This window comes from Pezoporus flaviventris, unplaced genomic scaffold, assembly GCF_033815535.1.
Source record: "Pezoporus flaviventris isolate CSIRO_AGI_PZ_B2104156 unplaced genomic scaffold, CSIRO_AGI_Pfla_v1 ptg000107l, whole genome shotgun sequence".
NCBI lineage: Eukaryota > Metazoa > Chordata > Aves > Psittaciformes > Psittacidae > Pezoporus > Pezoporus flaviventris.
Window position 1 is genome coordinate 814,797 of NW_026892655.1, and position 12,846 is coordinate 827,642.

At 63.8% G+C, this 12,846-nt stretch overlaps 3 protein-coding genes across 7 annotated transcripts; all 3 read right to left on the bottom strand.

The window, feature by feature from the left end:
* Window positions 1-4,268: 4,268 nt before the first annotated feature.
* On the bottom strand, window positions 4,269-6,934 carry VPS25 (vacuolar protein sorting 25 homolog). Its single transcript, XM_061477497.1, has 6 exons — window positions 6,834-6,934; window positions 6,388-6,533; window positions 6,255-6,308; window positions 5,881-5,969; window positions 5,430-5,505; window positions 4,269-4,920 (listed from the first exon to the last, which is right to left on the bottom strand). Exons 1-6 carry the CDS (start codon window positions 6,878-6,880, stop codon window positions 4,808-4,810), a joined length of 525 nt encoding a protein of 174 aa, XP_061333481.1. The 5' UTR covers window positions 6,881-6,934; the 3' UTR covers window positions 4,269-4,807.
* Window positions 6,935-7,300: 366 nt separating this feature from the next.
* RAMP2 (receptor activity modifying protein 2) lies at window positions 7,301-9,569 on the bottom strand. 2 transcript variants are annotated; one of them, XM_061477513.1, is made up of 5 exons: window positions 9,458-9,569; window positions 9,167-9,316; window positions 8,149-8,265; window positions 7,966-8,068; window positions 7,301-7,660 (listed from the first exon to the last, which is right to left on the bottom strand). In XM_061477513.1, exons 2-5 carry the CDS (start codon window positions 9,225-9,227, stop codon window positions 7,405-7,407), a joined length of 537 nt encoding a protein of 178 aa, XP_061333497.1. In that variant the 5' UTR covers window positions 9,228-9,316; window positions 9,458-9,569; the 3' UTR covers window positions 7,301-7,404. The 2 variants fall into 2 exon arrangements, with proteins under 2 accessions (XP_061333497.1, XP_061333496.1); XM_061477512.1 differs by lacking the exon at window positions 9,458-9,569 and having other exon boundaries at window positions 9,167-9,375.
* On the bottom strand, window positions 9,515-12,402 carry LOC133281723 (receptor activity-modifying protein 1-like). 4 transcript variants are annotated; one of them, XM_061477509.1, is made up of 4 exons: window positions 12,164-12,402; window positions 11,704-11,742; window positions 11,544-11,570; window positions 9,515-11,273 (listed from the first exon to the last, which is right to left on the bottom strand). In XM_061477509.1, the coding sequence occupies exons 1-4, from the start codon at window positions 12,216-12,218 to the stop codon at window positions 10,486-10,488; spliced, it is 909 nt and encodes a 302-aa protein (XP_061333493.1). In that variant the 5' UTR covers window positions 12,219-12,402; the 3' UTR covers window positions 9,515-10,485. The 4 variants fall into 4 exon arrangements, with proteins under 4 accessions (XP_061333493.1, XP_061333494.1, XP_061333492.1 ...); XM_061477510.1 differs by lacking the exon at window positions 12,164-12,402 and having other exon boundaries at window positions 9,515-11,042; window positions 11,132-11,273; window positions 11,704-11,912; XM_061477508.1 differs by having other exon boundaries at window positions 11,544-11,742.
* Window positions 12,403-12,846: the final 444 nt, after the last annotated feature.

The following is a 12,846-nucleotide window of genomic DNA, read 5'->3' on the forward strand; positions in this document are numbered from 1 at the left end:
CCCGCCCCCACGCGGCCACCGCCTCCCGCCTGCGCTGCGCCACCGGCCCCGCCACCGGGCACCGGCGGGCACGGGCAGCGGTGAGGGACGAGCTCCGAGCAGCGCTGCCCGCTGGGACCCGCAGCATCCCCCCCATCCCGCTGCTCCCCCGGCCGGGGGCCGCTGCCCGGCTCCTCCCGGGGCTCCGGGGCCGCGCTGCCGTGGCGCTGGCACCGGGGGCTCGGAGCTCCCCTCCCGTCCCCGCCCCGGGGAGCTCTGGGGCCGCTGAACCGAAGCCCCGGGCGGGGCTGCGCAGTCGAAGCCGGGCCGCAGGGAAGCGCCTGGTTTAGACATTTCCTCGGGGTTCCGGAGCAGCCCCGTCCCGCTCCCCAGAGCTCCCCACCCTGACATCAGGGTCGTGCAGGGAGGAAGATCCGAACGTGTGTGTCAGCGTTGTGCGAGCCAAAAGCTGGGACAAGAGCTTGTTGTCTCTCCAGGTGAAAGGAGGAGGTTGTTCTACCCGGTGAGGCTGTTTACACAAAACACAAAGCAATTGAGTCTGGCGCTAATTTCTTTTCCCTAAGGTCAGATTGTTTCTACTCGGCGATACTGGAAACGTGAAGGAAGGGATGGACGCAGAGCGCAGCCGTGTCCCCCCCAAACGCTGACCTGGCACATGCAGGGTGACACAGCACGATCCCAGGCTGGACGGGGCTCGGAGCAACCTGCTCCAGTGGAAGGTGTCTCTGCCCATGGCAGGGGGTTGGAACTGGATGAGCTTTAAGGTCCCACCCTACCCAAACCAGTCTGGGATTCGATGATGCAGGGCTGCTGGATACACAGTGCAGTTGCAGCCCCACAAACCCCCATGTCTGAGAAGCAGCGAGGACCAACCCGCACAACTCTGAACAGCGCATGGCTCCTGGTCATGGCCAGCCCAAACGCTGCCCAAGCCCCTGCAACGGCTGCCACTCAAGGGGTCCCAGGCTGGCAGGGAGCCCCAGCTCCCCAGCAAGAGACACGGAGCCAGGCAGGGGTCATAGCTTGGGCTCTGGTAGGCTCCTGTCCCCGTATCGAGTGAAACAAGATGCCACAGAAGATCCCAGGGGAGTGTCCCGGTCCCAATGAGGCCACTGAAGGCAGGAAAGGAAATCCAGGAGATGTTTGCTCCGACTGCTGCCCTCCCACCCCTCCAAGCTGGAGCCAGCTTGGCCCGAAAACAAACGGTTCCCGCTGGGCAGTCAGGTGCCCATTGCAAGCACTGTGATGGTGCCCACAGCTCCCCTCTTATCAGGGTGACATTTCTGGGCTGCGGGTGCCAGCACTGGCCTCTGCTTTGAGGAACCGCTGCAATCAGGCAGCGTAGCCTGTTTCTTGCTTGCATTTGGCTGCCAGGAAGAGAACCGGGCACTGTGTAATCGCCCTCCTCAGGATTAGATCGTGAATCAAAGCCCTACTCAGCTCCTTGCTCCAGCAAGCCCTGCCAGGAATTGTCCATTCTGATTCCAGAGCTTGGGGTGAGATCACAGAGGGAGCAGGAGGGGTCGAACACAGATGGGGATGCACAGCTCGGGCTGTCAGGCATAGGGTACCCATCTTGGGAAGGGTCAGAATGGATGAGAGCTCTGCAGAGCCCCATGGCTTGTGTCAGGGTTGGCTTCAGCACCCCTTGCCCTGACACATGGGCTCGGGGAGGAGGTGTCACCCAAACCTCAGTCCCAGCTTTAACCCCAGGCAGATAAACTCGATAACTCCGGAGGATTTCCTTAGCCCAGAAGAACAGCTGGAACCCACCCGCACGTCCATCCTAGCACACACATCTATCACGCTGAAACAACCCCTGCTCCAAACCAGCCACGTTAAATAAACCCCCTCTTGGCACTTCCCCCCCACCCCGTGACAGTGGGATCCGAGTGTGGGTGACCTGATAGCGCCTTATCTGGCAGCAGCCCCCTGCGCCCTGCCTCGCCCTGGGCAGCGAGTCCTAATCACTGCAGCCAGACGTGGCAACGGCCTCAGAGTGGCCACATGCGCCAGCCCCCCCATGGAAAAGGCACCTTCTCCAGTGGGGCCCTTGGTGGGGACGGAGCCTGAACTGTGCCCGCAATGGGGCATGGGGTGTGGGGGGGGCAGGCAGAGATTTAGGGCTGGGTTTTAAACTCTCCAACACCAAACTCCCATGCAAAGGGACCAGCGGGGATGGGGTGGGCAGAGCCCGGGCCCTGGCAGCATGGTGGAAGCAAAGAAGTGGCAGGCACGGAGCCACCTGGGTGGGTTCCAGCCATATCCAGCTCCATACTCGGCTCCCCCTTCACTTTGCTCCAGGAGCTCCCTTCTCTCATGCTGTGTCTGAAGCACCAGGAAGAGGTGAACCTGCTCCCTGTTATGGGAATGTCGTGCTTGCAGGCTGCCACGCTCCCTCCGAGCAGTCTAATCCTGACTCTTCCATCTCTACCCAGCACCCAAGGGCTTGAGGCCAGAGCAGCCTCACAGCATCTCTGGGCTGGCTCTGGTGTCCCAGTGCTGTGATTACACCACCAGCCCTTATGAAGTGCTGAATAAAGATAAGGAAGGCAGGTTCAAAGGGCTCTTGCTTTACCTGCTGCAGGAGCTGAGCTCACCCCCAGCTGCAGGCTGCACCATTCCCTGCAGAGGGAATAGCTGCTGCTGGGAGCTGGTCCCACCGGACCCCATGGGTGCAGCCGGATGCGACCCTTTGGAACCAGCCAAGAGGGTGTGGGGAAAGGAAGATTACCCAGTGTCCGTTCTGAAGGGGGGGACTTGCTCTTCCTCCTCCTCCTCCTCCTCCTCCTCCCACTAAGCAAGGAACTAAGTAAGGAGCTGAGAGAAGTGAATCACTGCCAGGACTGCATTGGAAAGAAAAAGGCTGGTTTAGGCTTATCTAATGTCACATCAGCCATTTCCTAGGAAGGGAGCAAATTTAATTAAGAACACAGACCGACTCAAGGACAGTCAGGTTACACACAGCACACGCAACACAATGCTGAGGCATTGGTATCATGCATACAGAGAGCAAGGAACACAAATATCCCCAGCCTGGCTGCTAAAGGCTCCTCATCCCGAGCAAACCTAGAGCAGCCAGCACAGAAACAGGGGTCGCTGTAGGGATACAGGGAGGGGGCAGCAACCAGAGAGGGAAGGGCTCAGTGTGGGAGGCAGGGACAGGAAGAGGCAGATCTCGGACACTGAAATAAGCCCAGGGCAGCCACTGGTAGCTGATGGTTCCTACAGAGACTTCACTGGCTGCAGAGGCAGGAGCCCCATGCCCACTGTGGGGACACACTACAGGGCTCTTGGCACAGCACAGCCTTCCCTGTGCCATCCTGTTCGCTCACCTCAGCACCAATGGTCAGACAGGATCAGACTCCACATTAGCCCAGTGTGTCAGTGGCTCGTGACAAGTCCTGCCGGTGCCTTTCTCCAGTGGACAAGTGCTGTCACACAGGAATTCACCAGCACAGAGAGGAACCCTGGGCACCAGGCACAGCTCTGGCCATGCCCACATGAAACCAGGACACCCACTGAGCTCAGCTCCATGGACTCGGCTCCAAACAGGACATTTTCACATGTCACCACCCCACAGACTGAGCCCGACTCCAGCATCTCATCTGCACTGAACATCACCCACTGTGGATGGGGACTGCAGCTGAACCAGTGCCAAGTCATCCTGCAAGGGCAGGACAGGCTGCTCAGCGCCGGCTGGGACAGATGGAAGCAGCGTGCTGGGGAGCTGGATCCTGAGAGCGACCACACTGGGAATGACCAAAGGTCGCTGCAGCACAGAACCCCACCTCTGCCTGCAGCCAGCAGCCAGCACTCGGGTGAAGGACGGGGAAGGCGAGTGTGATCCTGGCACAGCTTCCCCCATCAGCAGTTCAGGATTTACTGGTCATGGACTGGGTGGTGGTTTCTTACAAGCTGGGCCCTTCGTTATCAGCACCGGGAATCTAAGACCTTCGTCACATCCTGCACCAGCCGCTGTTGCAGAGGCTTTACCACACACCTCTTCAGCAATCCCCTCAGCTATCAGCAGGCTGCACGAGGAAAAGGGAAGTAAATGTTGCCCTCAAGACAGGCAGCAAGGGCCCACACACAGCCCATGGCTCCGGTACGTGGAGAAAAGCACTTGTGCTGTCCTCTTCCCACTTGGGAATGCTGCGCAGTGCTCCACCGGTGCACTAAGGAAACGTGGCTGAAGGGCAAGAACCTGGTGCGCTGCTCGGTTTGGTTCCTGATGTTAAAACAAAGATAGACTAAAGCATCCAGGCTGCCCTATAAATACAACTCATTTTAATTCCTCCAAATTAGTTCCTTGGCAGGCACCCCACCCCGCTGCACAGCCTGCTCTGCGGCAAGCACGGGTCATCCTGCTGTTGAGGCCTTCCACGGCACAGCGACGACCTTGTGCTCGCTCCCACCTTGGCAATGCCGTCTGGCTGCAGAGCCCAAGCACTGGGCAGCAGGAGGGAAGGGGCTGCCCTGCGAGGCCCAGCCTGACCAGTTGGAGAGGCCGCTCTTCTGTGTCTCTCAGGGATGGGGATCAGCAGCAGGAGCAGTTCCAGCATCTCACTTCTGGGCGGTCCCTCTCTAGAGCAGCTTTAGCCTCTCAACCACAATCAACAGGGAGAAAAGACAAGGGGATCTCTCAATGTTTCTAAGTCGTGTCTTTGGGAGGCTTCGCAGGATCTCCTTGCCCCAAGATGTCCCGAGTGTGCAACTGCTTCAGCCACGGCTTGCACCCAGGCCAGGAGAGCAAACCCTCCCAGAGAACCGCTCCGGCAGCCAGGGCAGAGCCAGGGGACTCCTGTCAGAAGAACTTGACGCCTCGGCCATCGTCCAGCGTGATGATCTCAGCCTTGTGCTCCTGCTGCAAGGCTTGCAGGGCACGGAGCAGCATCGCCTCATCCAAGCCGTGGAACTCTAGGGAAGGACAGAGATACCCATCAACAGTGAGAAGAAAATGACATCAGGAAACAAAGAGGCTTACAAAGCCCACCAGGAGCTGGCGGCAGCGAAGCAGAGGGCTCCGAGGAGCACCTCTCAGACCCCAGCACTGTAACACTACGGCAAATCTGGAGTTACACGCTCATCCTGATGCTGCTGCATCAGGAACAAAGCCTGAAGGTCAACAGAAAGGAGGGAATGAGTCACAGCATTCCCAAAGGCAGCGCAGGAGCTAGACACAAACCCAAAGCACTGGGTGCCAGGTAAGAGCTGGGGCGTGGGGAGGTGTAAATGCAAACAGTGAGAACAAAGGGAGATGTTCATCCAGGGCTGTAAAAAGACTTCAGAGGAGCATTCGCCAGTGCTGAGCAATAAAACTGGTGGACTTGCATAAGCAATTCAAAAACATTTAGTCTATAAAACTACGATCTCACCGTCATCAGCACGCTCTGAAAACCTGCTCCAAACAAGACACACGACCTTACCTTCGTTCTCTGTATCGTCTCCACTGACTAATTCATACAGGGTGAATACAGAGTTGGTCAAGCCGTTCTTTGACACCTGGAAACATAAAAGCAATATAACAAATCTCACTCGTGTGATTTAATACCCTCAGCATGACCCCTCAGCGCAAGTGAAATGGAACACAGACATCACCCGATGAGCAGTAATACCCTGGAAACACCCTGGGGAGCCAAGAAACAACAGCTGAGGAAAGTCAGGAGGCTCCTTTCCCTGCACCCCTGCTCTCTCAGCCACGTATCTCACAATAAGGACTTGCGCCATACGAACACAACTGCATCTTACAGCAAGTAAAAAGCTGTTATTGCCCCTGTGCTTCCCTGTGACTGACAGAAACAGAAGAAGCAGTGAGGAAGCAAAGGAATCGTATCCCAGTGGTCCCAGCCCTCCCGCACACCACGCCTGCATCCTCACCCACTGATAGATGAGCTTCCCCCATTCTTCTGGTCTCCTCCACATGATCAGAAAGCTGGTTTTGTTCTTATCCAACCATTCCAGGTTTCCTAAGATGGAGAAGGAAAAGGGGTTTAACCAGGGCACAGGCCCACGATAAGGATCAAACCCCCGGGTTTTGTGACACGTGCTGGCCATGGCACCCCCGGAGCTGCAGGCTCCCACCTCTCCCCATCCCACTTCTGCGCACTCTCTGTCTACGGGAACGAATTTGCCCTTCGGGCCCCTCTTCCCCGCCCACCCCGGTAAGGCAGGGCCCCGGAGCGGCCCGCACAGAGCCCACACAGCCGCTGCCGCCCGTCCCTCCCCACGGGCACCGGCCGGACGGCACCCACCGTTCTTACGGAGCTCCTCCAGCACCACCTGGATGGACTCCAGCGGGAGCTTCCCTGCGCGGGGGTTAAGGACACGTGCACCGGGAAAGGGGCTGCGGGGAGGGCGCGGGGCGCAGCGGGCCCCAAAGGATACGCTGCAGGCGGTGGTTGGCGAAGAGCGGGCTGTCCTGCGCCTCCCGCACCGTCATGGCGGGCAGCCGGTGCCGTTGGCTGTAGGCGAGCGCCAGCGCGCACCAGGCCGAGAGCTGCTTCTGCCGCGTCTCGCCGTTGGGCTGCAGCCTGCGGGGGCTCCGGTCAGCGGCTCCGCGGCACCCACCCCTCCCGGCCCCGCTCCCGCACCCGGCCCCGCTCCGGCCCCGTTCCCAGTCCCGCTCCAGCCCCGCTCCCGTTCCCGGTCCCGTTCCCGGCCCCGCTCCCGGTCCCGGCCTCGCTCCAGCCTCGCTCCCGCTCCCGGTTCCGCTCCCGGCCCCACTCCAGCCCCGGTCCCGATCCCGATCCCGATCCCAATCCCGGTCCCGGTCCCGATCCCGATCCCAATCCCGATCCCGATCCCGGTCCCGGTGCCGGTGCGGCGCTCACGTGAAGAACGGCGGGAAGCTGTACTGCCACGGCCACACGAAGCTCATCGCCGCCACCGGAACCGCCGCCGTCTTCCGCCCGGCCCGGAGCGCTTCCGGCACGCCCCGCAGAGCCCCGGCCCCGCCGAAACCCCGCCCCTCTAAGCTCCGCCTCCTCTATAAGCCACGCCCCCTCTGAGCTACGCCCCTCGCGGCCCGGCCCCTGCTGCTGCCCGGTGCTCGGTGCTCGGCGCTCGGTGCCCGGTGTTCGGTGCTCGGTGCCCGGTGCCGCTCCGTGCGCGTTCCCCGCCCAGCGCTGCCCCGCGGGGCCGTGTCAGTGCCGGTGGCACCGAGCTGTGCAAGAACCCGTGGAACGTGTAGGGGGGAAGAAACGTTTAATCCCCATCCGGGACCAGCGGGGGGCTGCCCCAGCAGCGTGTGCCGGTAGCCCCGGGACCACCCCCAACCCCACCGGCGGAGACCCCGCTCCACCCCCGGGCGGGCAGCACGTGCACGGGACACGCACGGCCGCTGCCCGGTCTCTGCCCGCTGCGGGACGGGAGAGCTGGAGCCGTGGTGCCCGAGCGGCAGCGCTAGGGCTGGGCCTTGCCGTCCTTGCTGCGCCAGATGACAAGGGTGACGAGGAAGGGGATGAGGCAGATGGGGGCGATGATCATGGCCAGCAGCACGTCCTCGGGCGGGTCGAAGTAGACCTGGTGCTCCAGGGTGCAGTTGTGGAAGTAGCGGTGGTGGCTCTGGAAGATGTACTGCTCTGCCAGCGCGTTGGGGTAGCCGTAGCGCAAGTGGTCAGCCCAGTCCTCCAGGCAGGCCTGCAGAAAGCTGTAGGGCCTGGGGAGAAAGCACAGGGTGCTGGGAGGGGATGGGGACACAAGGTAGCTGCGGGACACAGAGGAGCTGCTGGAGGAGGAAGTGGCCCTGGGTGCTTTGGCCAGGGCTTTGCCCCGGTCAAACACTTCCCACTGTCTCGGGAGCTGCTTCCACCATGTGGCCCTGGAGATGGAGTGGCCACAGGCAATGCCTCCACCGAAGAGTCCCCACATGCAGGTTCCCCCACCAGGGCCGTCCCCAGAGCTGGCCAGAGCCCCCCATACCCCTGCAGCACTGCTCGGAGGGGGTCTCCAGCCACCCAGTACCTGCTGATGACTTTCCACTCGCACAGCTCTGACGCTGTCACGTTCCTCATCACTTCAACAAAGAAATCCCAGCACTTCTGTGTGAGGTTGTTGTACATCTCCTCTGCAGGCAAAAGGAGAGGATTCATCCTCCTGTGCAGAGCCTGCGTCACTGCCCGGCCCTGGCCTAGTCCCAGCACTCACCCACGAGCTGCTCCGTCCAGTTGAACATGGCCATGGTCATGGGTGGGCTCGTCCTGGCATCCTGGCCAAAGCCCTCCACCTCGGCAACCACAGGGGACAGCCTGGTCCCCAGGAGCACTGTGGAGTGGGGGGGACAGGGTCAGCAGGAGATGGACACAACAGAGCTGGGTCTGCAGGAGAGAACTGGTTTGGGGTGTCCCTCAGGGCTGCAGGGAAGCGTGCTGCCAGAGCCCTAAGGGCAGGGACCGGGGGGGCAGCCGGGCAGCAGGCAGCTGCTCAAGGGCTTGGAGGGGTGTTAGGGGGCTGTGGGCCCTGGGCCACAGTGTGAGGGCGGCCGTGCCGCCTGCCCATGGGGAGCCACCGCAGCGGCCGCTCCATTGCCCCCGGTGGCTGCGTTGCAGCTGGACAGGGCTGGGGCAGGAAAAGGAAGCTCTGGCCACAGCACGGCACTGCCGGAGAGCCCCTCCACCCGCTGGCTGCCTCACACGCAGCACTGCCTGCCATGGGCACATCCCGCCTGGAACACCAGAGCCCCACAGCCCGAGGAAACCATCCCGTCCGTCTTCTGCCCTCGGCCTAGGGCTCACGGCATGGGGCAGCAGTGCCGGGCGTGTGGTGAACTGCCTTGGTGCGCACTGCCATAGGGAGCTCCATCGCAGCCACGGGGTAACTCTGGGCTGGCACAGCGGTAGCAGCAAGGGCAGCCTGCCACGTCCTGGTCTTTGTCCCTGACAGCCCCGTCCAGCCTGTCTCTGCTCGAGCACTTGTGGTGCCGCAGCTCCTGCCCCAGCCCGGGGTGTAGCGGGGCTCCCCAGCCGCTCTTGTGGGTCATTTGCCAAAAGCTGGGCGGTGAGTGTGGTGGGGGCTGCCCCGCAGCACCCATCGCCTGCCAGTGGTCCCTGGCCACACAGGCAGCGCTGTCCCCACTGCCCAAGCTGGGCTGAGCCGAGACCCTGGCCCCGGGCCCCCGTCCGGGGTGGTGCGAGACACCGGAGCCTCCCGCCCCCCTTGCACTTACCCCCGAGCAGCAGGACCCCTCCAGAGAACCGGCCGGAGCCCATCGGCGTGCGCGGTGCCATCCCGCAGAAGCCTGCGGCTAACGACCGGGACAAGTATTTCAATGGAAATAACAGGAAGCAACTCCTTTCCTCTGACAGGGGCAGTTTGACTACAGGAGACGTGTGAAAAATGAGATTGCTCAGCGCTGCTTTAAAGCGGCTCTCCCGGCGGGATCCAGCCGCCGTGCGGGGCCAACGGCCCCTGCGGGCATCGCTCCCGCACACCGGCACCCGGGCAGCCCGCGCCTCACCCGGCAGCCCGGAGGCTCCGCTCCCCGCGCCGCACGTCCAGTTTTACGAGGCCGCTATTTGTTTACTTGTGTATTTCTCTTTAATCCTGTCTGGGCTGGGTTGTGAAATCCCTCGTCTCCTGCGTGGAGGGCAGGCAGCCCGGCAGCGGGGGGAGTGGATGGAGAAGCGCCGTGTCCCCGGACAGACGCTGCCGCCCGGGGCTCAGGGGACCCCCAGCCCCGACACCGCGGCTCCTGCCTCCCCCGGGGCACCTGCCCCATGGCCGGCATCGCCGCGGTAGCCCCGGGCCCCTGCCTCAGCCAAGGAGGGTCGGGTGGCGGCGTGACCTGCCCGCGGTGTGAGGCCGATGCAGGCGGGGAGGTGGGGACAGGGCAGAGGCTTGGCCGACGTTGCCGGTCCCCGGCCACGCCGCCTTCCTCCCGCACCGCCCTGCCCGCGCCCTTCGCTCCTGGCGCCGCTCCTGCCCGTGGGGCCCGAACCCCCCCTCCGCAGCAGCGCTGCCCCTCGGCATTCCCACCCCAGGACCAGGCTGAGGCCGAGTGAGCTCATTTCACCCCCGGGCCGGGGCAGAGCGTGCGTCCAAAGCTTCTCCTTTAACAACCCGCCCATGGGATGCACTGAGTGGAATCGGAGCGTGATGAAGCGCAGCTCGGAGGGACCCTCCCTGCTGCAGAAAGCTGATCTTGCCGGGCTCTGCGCTCCCCGGCACAGCAGCCTGACCCTGCCCCACCGCCCCGCAGCAGCGCGGGACCTTTCATGAGCGAGCGGCTGCATCTGGAAGCCATCAGGGCCCTGGCGCTCCGGGGGCCGCAGGGTTGGAGCCCCCTGGTCCAGCTCTTGGTTGGAGCCAGTGAAGCCTCCGCCTGGGCGGCAGGAGCCTCCGCCAGGGAGACACCCAATGATCTCAGCACAGCCCAGGGGCTGGGACGGCTGCCGGGCTCCTGGGGTGTCCGGAGGGGACGGGCAGGGACGCCATGGGCAGGGACAGGACAGTGGCTGCCAGCCAAAGCTTGGGGCTCCCCCACCCCTAGTCTGGCATCCCCATTGCTCCGTGCCAGCTGGGGAAAGGCTCATCCCAGGCAGGGTCAGGAGCCCAGTCTCCTTCTCCTGACTCTCCCCTGCTTTGGGGCAGATGCAGGCATCCGGAGCCCCAGGCCCAGCTTCCCCCTCCCCAGTGCCATGGGGACCCACTCCATTCCCAGGGATGCCCAGACCCCCACCACTGCTCTGCCCTGTCCCCTGCACCCCCGGCCCACCCTTCAGTTCCCAGGGCTGGGAAGGAAGGGGGCAGCTGCTGGCTCCTCACAGGCATGGGGACAAGCAGGGGCTGAGGTGTGAGCCCCCTTTGGGGCTCTGCTGAGCACAATGGCTGCTGCAAGGGGTACGAGGCAGCTGAGCCCCACGGCCACAGCCAGAGCCAGCCCGGGGGGCATCGCGCTTGGCCGGGGGGGCTCAGCCCCCGAGCAGTTGGTGAAGTATTCAGCATGAACCTGCAGGAAGAAGGCATCGAGGATGGAGCTGGGCCAGGGGCAGGAGAGGAGCTGGGCCAGCAGCTGGGTACAGCCAGAGAGCTCACTGTAGGCGCTGCAGGGGGGGCAGCGTGAGACCACATCCGCTGCAGTGGCCCCACTCTGGGTGTGCATTCGGCACCACCGGGACCGGCGCTGACCCACCTGCTGATCTGGTCCCAGTGGCAGCGGCTGCCCTCAGGGGTGGTCATGAGGGTGGCGTGGAAGGGAGCCCAGCAGTAGAGGGAGATCCAGTCCTGGTAGGTGTCCTGGCAGCGGGCTGCCCCCCCCAGCACCTCCGGCAGTTCTGCAGAGCACCAGGCAGACCCTGGGATGCTCCCCCGCCCGCCTCTCCCTCTGATTTCAGTTTTGAGGGGGATGTTTGGGGTCACCCATGGGGAACACTCCCAGCACTGCCCATTGTGGGCCCATCTGCCAACCCTGGGGGTCCCCACTGGGGCTGCCTACAGCCATGAGGGCCCTGTGACTTGGGCCCTTGTGAGCCCCAGAACAGATCACAGGAGGTCTGTGGGGGGGTGGGGATGACAGCCAGGATCACAGGAGAGCAGCTCCTCACCATCCTCATCCAGGTACACGTAGTAACCTGGAAGGAGAGACAGTGCTGTCAGCGCCAGCGGGACCTGCGCACTGTGTGAGGGCAGCAGAGCCCATGGCTGTGAGGATGCTGCGGCAGCTGGGGCCACAGCCATGCAGGGACTATGGCATCAGGGTCTTACCTTCATCCTTGAGGTCCCCATCCTCTGTGTCCCCACACCCTGCAGCAAAGAGACACGGGGTGCTAGGGGTGCACTGGGGCATGAGCTGGGATGCTCCCAGCACCTCAGACATGCCTCCTCCTCCTCCTCCTCCCAGGCTGAGCTGAGCAGAACAGAGGTGACTGGGCCAAGGGTAGGAAACGGGAGCAGGAGGCTCCTGGCTCTGCCTTGGCATTGGCAACAGAGGCAGAATGGTTTCCGATCAAGCACCAACCCTGTGGGCAAACCCTGCCCAGAGCATCCTCCAAGGGGAGGGCAGGAGAGGACACGTTGGAATGGAGGGGAGAAACGGGCCAGGGGCCCCGTGGGGACTCGCTGCCAGGCCAGACCCTGTGCCTGACCTCTTGGGCACCTCTATGCAGTCCCCCCGGCTGGTACCCCCTCACCGCACCGCACAGCCCCAGCTCCGGACTGCTTTTACCGCGCTGGAGCAGAGCGAGGAGCACGCAGCAGAGGATCCGCGCCCTGAGGAGCATCCTCCCGCCACCGGGCCCTCGACACCCGGGCTGGGGCCGTGCTCGGGGGGTTTATCCCGGTGCCCGGCCCGCCCCAGCGCTGCCCGCCCGCTCCCGAGCCAATGCCCGGGAAGGTCGGGGGGACGCCTCGCTCCCACCCCGTCTGACTCAGCGAAGCTCCAAGGGCATCAGATGCGGGCTGCGGGCGCGGGGCGGCCCCACTCGTCCCCCCGAGGTCACCCCTGCGGGACCGACCCCCCCTTCCCTCCCGCCGGGAAGCGGAGTCCCGAACCGCAGCCCCCGGTCCCCGTCCTGCAGGGCCGAAGGGGAAGGACGCGACCCTCGCCGGGGCCGGGCCCGGCACCACCCGCTCAGGCCGCCTGGGATCCCCGGAGCAGGAAAGCCGCCGCCAACAGCCGCTTCCTGCCCGGCGCCGCTGCAGGAAGCTCGGGGCCCGCCCAGCCGCGGGGATCAGCCCCACCATTGCCCCGCAGCCATGCGGCACCCGCGTCCCCCGGGCCTGTCCCTGGCCGCTCGAGAGCCAGAAGCGCGGTGGTCACCGAGACCGGGGGTGCCCCGTCGGCAAGGACGGCCCCGGTTCTCCCCGGGCTCAGAGGGCGGCAGAGTCGGGGCGGGGACGGGCGCTGCC

Coding starts and splice junctions, on each gene's coding strand:
- VPS25 (XM_061477497.1), bottom strand. CDS start 6,880: ATGAGCTTCGTGTGGCCGTGGCAGTACAGCTTCCCGCCGTTCTTCAC. Junction 6,309..6,387: donor CGCCAACCACCGCCTGCAGC/GTATCCTTTGGG, acceptor ACCCCCGCGCAG/GGAAGCTCCCGCTGGAGTCC. Junction 5,970..6,254: donor GGAGGAGCTCCGTAAGAACG/GTGGGTGCCGTC, acceptor TCTCCATCTTAG/GAAACCTGGAATGGTTGGAT.
- RAMP2 (XM_061477513.1), bottom strand. CDS start 9,227: ATGGCACCGCGCACGCCGATGGGCTCCGGCCGGTTCTCTGGAGGGGTC. Junction 8,266..9,166: donor AGGGGTCCTGCTGCTCGGGG/GTAAGTGCAAGG, acceptor CCCACTCCACAG/TGCTCCTGGGGACCAGGCTG. Junction 8,069..8,148: donor CTGGACGGAGCAGCTCGTGG/GTGAGTGCTGGG, acceptor TTTTGCCTGCAG/AGGAGATGTACAACAACCTC.
- LOC133281723 (XM_061477507.1), bottom strand. CDS start 11,815: ATGTCTGAGGTGCTGGGAGCATCCCAGCTCATGCCCCAGTGCACCCCT. Junction 11,571..11,703: donor TGGGGACCTCAAGGATGAAG/GTAAGACCCTGA, acceptor CTCTCCTTCCAG/GTTACTACGTGTACCTGGAT. Junction 11,274..11,543: donor CGTGTACCTGGATGAGGATG/GTGAGGAGCTGC, acceptor GGTGCTCTGCAG/AACTGCCGGAGGTGCTGGGG.